This window comes from Mastigoproctus giganteus, chromosome 1, assembly GCF_048544385.1.
Source record: "Mastigoproctus giganteus isolate SK-2022 chromosome 1, ASM4854438v1, whole genome shotgun sequence".
Taxonomy (NCBI): Eukaryota; Metazoa; Arthropoda; class Arachnida; order Uropygi; family Thelyphonidae; genus Mastigoproctus; species Mastigoproctus giganteus.
Window position 1 is genome coordinate 112,552,118 of NC_143575.1, and position 8,344 is coordinate 112,560,461.

The following is an 8,344-nucleotide window of genomic DNA, read 5'->3' on the forward strand; positions in this document are numbered from 1 at the left end:
AAACCTTGTGACTCTAAGTATGCCTCTCTGTCTAATGTTGCTTCATAGAGAGCACCCATTGTAATATTTTGGTGTGACTGTTGTGTGTAGGGCTTATAACATTTTGGACACCCGTGATAATAGCATCCGTTAAATTCATACACTGTTTGTTTATACAAACCATCCACAAAGTATGGGCCAATTTTAACTTCTCCACCTACTCTGCGTGCGTGCTGAATTGTAACATTGTGCTTTTTTTCTAAATAAGTGAGCCATATTAAAGCTTTACGACTCTGTATGTTTTTTCCTTTGTAACCTGCAGGTGGCAAGATGGCCATCGTGTTATGAGGAAGAAATTTTTGAAGGAATACCCTGTTGCAAACACCTGCAATGGTAATGTCTTGGTGGAAAGGGTCAACACCTGTAGTTTCTAAAAAAAGAGAGCGGAACTTATCACAGGCACCTTTCAGGACCCTTAAGTCATCTTGGCAGTAGTGAAGCAGTTCAGATTTCAGATTGTAGGGCTCGTGTCTCCGCTGTTCGTACCATGTTTCAAACTCAGCTAGGGTCTGTTTCCCCATATATTCAGGTTGAAAATACTGCCTAGCAGGTAATGGGCCTTGGTAATCACCGGTCTGTTCAGTGTGAAATATGTAGGGGAAGAAACCCTTTCTGACCTCTGGAAGTTCAAACATGGCAGGTAATTTGCGAAGTGGGAACGCCAAATAAGAAAAACTGTCGAGAAAGACAATGTTCAACTTGTCATGATAAATACCAAGGATTTTGGAACCGTCGTACACCACACGGGGTTCATAAGCCTGGCCGTAAAGATACTCAAGGACGAAATAGCCATCGAACCCCTTAAAGTTGTGGGCTAGAACCCTGACATTAGTATATTTTGGTCCGATGGTGCGAATATTCCTACCATCACGTGCACGCTTAACTGTTTCCTTGACAGCAAATAATTCATCCATAAATTGTCTAACACAGTCTTCTCCCCAAAATGTTATAAGCCCTACACACAACAGTCACACCAAAATATTACAATGGGTGCTCTCTATGAAGCAACATTAGACAGAGAGGCATACTTAGAGTCACAAGGTTTTCAGGTGGTCTCCATATGGGAGTGTCAGTTTGACAAATTGGTTAACACTGATATAACGCTAAAACAACATGCAGATGAGGCCATTCATTTCGAAGGTCTGACACCTAGGAGTGCCTTAAAAGGAGGAAGAACAGACTGTTATAAACTTTATCACAAGGTCGAAGAGGGTGAAGAAATCCACTATCTTGATTTCTGCTCCCTTTATCCATGGGTGTGCAAATATGGTGTTTTTCCTCGTGGGCACCCTAAAGTAATACTTGAAAACTTTGATTACACACCAGGGGCATACTTTGGCATTTGCCATGCCCGTGTTGTTGCTCCTGATCAGCTTCTGTTACCTGTTTTGCCCATCAATAGCAATGGTAAGCTTGTTTTCCCACTATGTGGTCAGTGTGCTAATGAATGTTTACCCCAGTGCTCTCATTCAGATCGATCATTCACAGGAACATGGTGTACAGTTGAACTTGACCTTGCAGTATCCCACGGTTACAAAGTGCTACAATTTTATGAAGTATGGCATTTTTCTGAAAAATTCGAAAATTTATTCGGGCCGTACATGGACACTTTCCTCAAGGTGAAACAAGAAGCTTCAGGCTGGCCCGAGGGTAAGAATCGGGATGAATATATTCAGGAATTTAAAAACAGAGAAGGTGTCACTTTAGATGTAGACCAAATTAAGAAAAATCCAGCAAAGCGTTCACTTGCGAAAATTTGCCTTAATTCTCTGTGGGGAAGACTTGGTATGAGGACACAGCGTGTGAATACACAGGTTGTTTCCTCTTATGAGAACCTTGTTGAACTCTTTCTGGACAACACAAAGATTATTCACGATGCCAGACTTGTTACAGAAGAAAAAATGTTGGTTGCATCTGCTCCTGTTGCTGGAAAAGAACCGGCATACAGGAAAGGTAATGCTGTTATTGCTTCGTTTGTTGCTGCTTATGGTAGGATGAAGCTTTATGAGGCTCTAGACTCTCTCCGTGAACGTGTCTTATACTCTGACACCGACAGTGTCATATTCACACAAAAACTGGGCGAATACGCTCCGCCAATTGGTCATTCTTTAGGAGAGCTCACTAACGAACTTGACAGTGGTGATTACATTGTTGAGTTTGTCACTACAGGCCCTAAATCATATTCCTACAGAACCCACAAGAATAAGATGGTGACAAAATGTAAAGGAATCACGCTGAACTCCCATGCTAACATGTTGATTAACATAGAATCCATGTATGCAGTGGCTATGGGAGAACCAACAGATATTTCCGTGCCTGTCCCTTTTGCTGTTCGTCGTGACAAGTGGAATTGCCGTCTCTTGGAAACTTCCATAACCAAGAAATTTAGGTACACATTTACAAAACGTGTGGTGGGGGAAGACACTCGAACCTACCCTTATGGTTATTTCCGTGTGTAAAGATTTCTCACCTACAACGGTATCCACACACACACACATATATATATATCCTCCTACTCACAACAACCAGTTTTAAAATGTTTGTACATCCGTTTACATCTATTGTCTCTGGGGGCACCCAGTCAGGGAAAACAACATTTGTATTATCCCTCATTCGTAATAGAAACCTATTAATAACCCCACCACCCAAAAGAATCGTGTACTGCTATTCAGAGTATCAGCAAAAATTCAGCAGTTTCCTAGAAGTAGAGTTTGTAAACGGGTTAAAACCACCACAGTTTGACCCAAGTATTGAAAATTTGCTAATTATCGATGATTTAATTCATCAGGCTAAAGACAATACCGAAGTAGCCGAAATTTTTATAAAAGGGTCACATCACAGGAGTCTAAGTGTGATTCTGCTAACACAAAATTTATTTTGTCAGGGTACTCAGTTTAGAACTATCAGTCTTAACGCACACTATTTGATAGTTTTCAAAAACCCGCGTGACTCTCGGCAATTTTCTCATCTTGCCACACAAGTTTTTCCTGGACGGTCGGGTGTGCTGATTGACATTTATAAAGAAGCAACAAGTCGAGCACATTCTTATTTGCTCCTAGATTTTAAACAGGACACACCTGAGGTGCTCCGTCTGCGAAGTAATATTTTGCCAGAAGAGGCCCCCAACATTGTTTATGTACCCATATGGCTTCTAGACTCCGAAAGCACAAAAACCTCATCAAGTTTATTTCTGAAGCCACTCCAAAACAAGCCACAGCTGTCCTAAAACACACTACGCCAGCACAAATCACATCTCTTTGTGAAATTTGTAAAAATCTCCTTTGTGGCAATATCCCTCTAAGTAGCAAACAGCATTCACAGCTCTCCAAGAAAAAGAAAATCTTGAGATTATTAGGAAATAAACAGGTGCCCTTCATACAAAGGCGAAAACTTATTCACCAGCACGGTGGTGCTTTGTTTCCTCTACTTGGTAGCATAATAGTACCATTGCTCACATCCCTCATAAGGAAATGAATCAGCTGTATAAAAAATTCACACTGCTAAACACCCCAGAGCAGAAAGAAATTGAAAGTTTGGATGACAAAATGTCATCTGTTCTTCAAAGGAAAGATTTGGATGTTGAAAGTAAAGTTAGAGAATATTTAACCACTTTACAGACTTATTTAGGTCTAAAAAGACAGCTTGCACCATCAGTACACACGGAAGAAATGCCACCACCCCCACCTGTTGAAGATGTTCCTGTGAAGAAAAGAAAAAAATCATCTTTTTTCCTACCCTCCCCAAGGCGGTTGAGAGCAAGAAAGCTGAATTGGGTTCGAATGTAAGTAAAAACCATCTTTTTTTTTTATTTAAAATTATTTTTATTTAGAAACAAATGTTCTGTTATGTCAACAGTTACAATAACATCATTCATCCACAAATCGGGAGAATAACACACATTAACAATCTGGTGCATGGTTAAGCCACGACACCTGTGTGTAAGGAAATAAATACAGTGTAAACCACAGGCTATAGACAACTTGTGTTGGATAACAGTAGCATTATACGTCCATTTTTTACATTGTTTAGTTAAAAATTTCACAAAGTCCTTTTTTGGTTTGCGACCATAGCTGTCAAAGTATTCGCCACATTGTTCCTGTAGAAATAAGGCAACCCAGTGCTGCCCAGGTAGATGTGAGGGATCTGTATTGACTACAAGGAGACACGGTTTTGGTAGCATCCGTGTAGGTAGTTCATCACGTGCACACACTCCCAATGGAAATTTCCGTGTGTAGACATCCATCTGTAAAATCTGTTCAATCTGTTCAGTGTTCATAATCCAGAAGTACCGAGCGATCCCTGGTGATCGAAAGGATGTTTTCAAACTCTGCGAACAACACCACTGTAACGTTCTCGGGTAGGTGAACAGAAAATTTCAGTTCGATACGTACACTTCCTCGTCTATGAGTATTGACGTGTTCGCCTACGGCATTGTGGTCAGGAGAGAGGTCAAATCCATACAACACATTACCTTCTAGGTATTCTTTATATGAAATATCATTACCCACATCACGTGTCCACTTGTTCAGTGATGTGAAAAGAGAGAGGTATGATCTGGTGTAATGACCCTCTTTATAATTAGGTGTCAGAGGTTGACTTGGATGCTGAATACCATCAGCTGACACTACCAGATAACATAAATTGAAGTGGGCAAAATTGAATGGATTGCGACTGTACGAACCATTGAATGCTTCACTTGCAACTAGACCTATAACTAATCGAGAAGGAATGTCGCCCAGATAGATGTTGTCTCTTGTAGAATCACTCATACCTTTAGGAATCGAGTAATAGCTGACTTGCACTCTGTTTATGGGGTAGTGAATAGGATTTTTTTCAAGCACAGTCAAGTGGGCTAACAGAACTTTAGGATTTAATCTTACTTTGTGCACGAAGAGGGTTGCTTCCTGAATATGAACTCTGCATTTCATGTCTGTGGTGACGGCCAATAAACAGAATTCTGGGTTACTTCGCACTATACGAATACGTAGTGACACATTATTAATGATATATCTTGCCTGGTGACACAAATCCAGATGTAGGCGCCCTAGAAGTTCCACACTCCTTGATTTTGCAATTGAATCCTGTCGTTTACACATCCCACATTCTGTCTTGGTGAACATTTCACTGACATCCGCAACGTCATCTTTCACGTACAGTTCTGTTGTTAATTGGGTACATTTGGCACCGCGATCGTAATTCAGAAGTTTTTCTAAATATGCCCTGTAGGGATAAGTATCTGCTGATGCATTGATTAATTTATCTTGTAAAAACAGATCGACCTGACTGAAAAGGGAATGAAAAAAATTGTTCACCACACTCACAGATGTGGCATCTATCTCTTTCCCGTCACTATGTGTAACACGAACTTTCAGACGTAAAAATGTTTTTCCAAAATCTAAATATTCTTCTGAAGTACCTGGAATAAAAAATTCGATGGGGCCTCCACTATCCACACTGCCTAGTGGTTGAAAAGTCACATAAGATGAACGTTCGATAGATAGGTTAATAGCTGGTTTTTGAAATAGGTCTAGTTCTGACATCATAAGCTCCATGTTTTAAAAAATATCTCTGCGCTTCCTCTTCTTCCCTCTTCCTTTCTGGTTCAGAACCTTGTTTGAAATGGACTGACCGACTTCCGATGCTCTGTTTATAAAGGATCGTTTGAGGGGCACCCCCTCCAAAACATCACCAATCACGTTTTGACCTGCTCTTAAAACATGCTTACCCACAAAACGGGCAGCGGGTTTCAAAAGTGGTGTTAGAAAAGAGAATGCTGAACGAAAAATGCTACCAAGTCCGTACCCACGCTGCAAAGGTTGTCCGGCAAATGCATTACCACCTCCCGCTTGTACCGTGTAGTAATCAATGTATTCACTCATCTTTACGAAAATGCAGCTTCACTAAAGTCTTCCCACTTCTGAACTCTAGAAACTGTCCACTGTCTGTACAAATACTGATGGACACGGTGTGAAACCTGTGTCTCAAAAGGGGGTAATAGTCTGGGTTTTCGTATGTAAATGTGTTCTGTTCAATACAGGGAACAACACGTAACAGTGGAGCACACGTATCACCTACAATCTGGTCCTGAATCAGGTTGGAATAAACAAAATACGCTGAGACACCCCGTTTTATATCTGCAGGGTACTTCCCGCTGACAGCTCCACTCAATTTAGTACCAATCTGGTGAAAACCAAGCATAAGACCTAAACCTGGGGAATCTTGTGGAAACACTAATGAAAAGTTTTCTGGTATATGTAAAGTCAGGGTATCGTCTGAATTAACATTTCCACTTAAACTCGGGCAAACGCTCAACATTGCATCAAGAATACTAGAGATTGATTTATAGTTTCCATGGGGAAGCACACACATCTGGTAACTGCCACCAGTAACAAGAGTAAAAACAACATCTCTTGCACTTGGGGCAAAAGAAATTTGACCTTTGATAGGTAATACACTCTCACCAACAGATGTATCTGTAAATACACGGCAGCCTTTCCCCCGTACACCTGCTTTTTGAAGTCCAAATAATTTTACTAGTTTCTCGGGCAATTGTATTTTACCTTTTCCATGCACATTCACTGAAAATTGATATTTTGCAACAGTCTTTGTGTGTACTGTAAATGAAATAAGGGGATGAACACTGTTCAACTCATCTAAAAGATGTTGATAATCTTTATACTTTAAAGAAAGCACATGTAAAATTTGTTCAGAGTCATAATCGTCGCGAAGTACATGAAATTCATCGTATCCTTTTGTGATATTGTTCCACACTCCTGGTAGATGGATTTCAGAAAGTGCCACCACCCACTTCCCACTCAGATTAATTTCCCGGGGTAATTGAACTTTGAAACGTGATTGGGTGTTATCGGGATACATGTCCATACTTGCATTACTTGGTAGGGTTAGGTAAAACATCTTTGCTTCGTACCCAAGAATTGTAGGATGCAGGGTATCCAAGCCACTTCACAAGTAACTGTCTCTGGCCACGCACTGTACGCTTCCCAAGTACTTTTTCAATCAGATACACGTTTTCCGGTACCTCGTTATCAAAACTAACTCTCTGTAGCTGATGTTCATAAAATGTACCTTCTATCACCTCACCATCTCTCCCTTTAACCTTATATACTACAGGGTGCCTTTTGATTACCTGAGCTATGAAAAACACCTCCTCAGACCAATTCCCTCTGAACGCTTTTCGAAAATTATGGCTATCATCACTAAGAACAACATGGTCACCGATTTTAAACTTGGGTTCCGAAACTTTTGGATGGGGTCTATATAATTTAGCATAAACTGTTTCTTCATTATGCATGGTGACATCTGCAGGGGCCATACCAATAGATCTGTGTACAGTTTCATTATAAGTTTTCACTAATTTTTGCAGCACATGAATATATTTATCATTTTTTGAATATGTAACCCATTTATAAATTTTTTCTTTTAATGTTCGAATAAATCTTTCTGCCATAGAAGCTTTCTTTTCACTTCTAGTGGTGTAAAAGTGGATATTTTTAGATTTGAATAATGCACGCACTTGTTTATTAGTAAATTCCTTTCCTTGGTCACTATTAATATTAAATGGTACTTCTTCTTTAAAAATAGATTTGAAAGCTTTAACTACTTCTTGTGAATGTTTAGATTTTAATGGTCTTGCCCAACCATATCGTGAAAAGCAATCAATACACACGAGAAGAAAATGAACACCATTATTTGCTTTAGCAAGATTTGACATGTTGGCTAAATCACATTGAAATGTATGGTGAAGACCAGGAACTTTCATCTGGTTACGAGGAAAATTTCTTCGTTGCTGTCTGTGTCTCACATATGTGGGCTGTCCCGATAACCATTTTTTCACGGTATGTTTGGGTAATTTTGTATGTTTTTTTTGGAAAGCATTAACACTAGCAAAGCTCCCCACCACAGTAGGATTATAATAATCTTCTAACATGTTCTCTTTATTGCAGGTAAAACAACACTAACCCTGGAACAGAAGATACTTACCTTTATAGTACTTTTCATACTTTTTGTAATGGGAGAATTGTGGACTGTCCTTGAAAAGAGAGCTGTGTCAAGATTTTATCAGAATAATGATTCCTTTGTAAATAATTTTGTTAACAGTGTTCAATAAAAGACTTCGTTCATTATAATTCTGTGTCTTCCTTAAAAGTTATATTTAAAATCACTTTCAACTGACAAAATACTACCATTGATTTGTTAATGAATACTTTAATTATGTTCAAATAATACCTTTGATTTGTTCATGAATACTTTAATTTATTGCCTGTGGTTTAAAATAGTCTTCTCA

General features: G+C 39.4%; 1 protein-coding gene across 1 annotated transcript; it reads left to right on the plus strand.

Moving 5' to 3' along the window:
• Window positions 1-3,478: 3,478 nt before the first annotated feature.
• Window positions 3,479-8,128, plus strand: LOC150091102 (uncharacterized). The gene is made up of 2 exons (XM_090381885.1): window positions 3,479-3,820; window positions 8,004-8,128. Exons 1-2 carry the CDS (start codon window positions 3,510-3,512, stop codon window positions 8,005-8,007), a joined length of 315 nt encoding a protein of 104 aa, XP_090238011.1. The 5' UTR covers window positions 3,479-3,509; the 3' UTR covers window positions 8,008-8,128.
• The last annotated feature ends 216 nt before the right edge of the window (window positions 8,129-8,344 follow it).

Excerpts from the sequence above, each read along its gene's own strand:
- LOC150091102 (XM_090381885.1), top strand. The coding sequence starts at position 3,510 with ATGAATCAGCTGTATAAAAAATTCACACTGCTAAACACCCCAGAGCAG.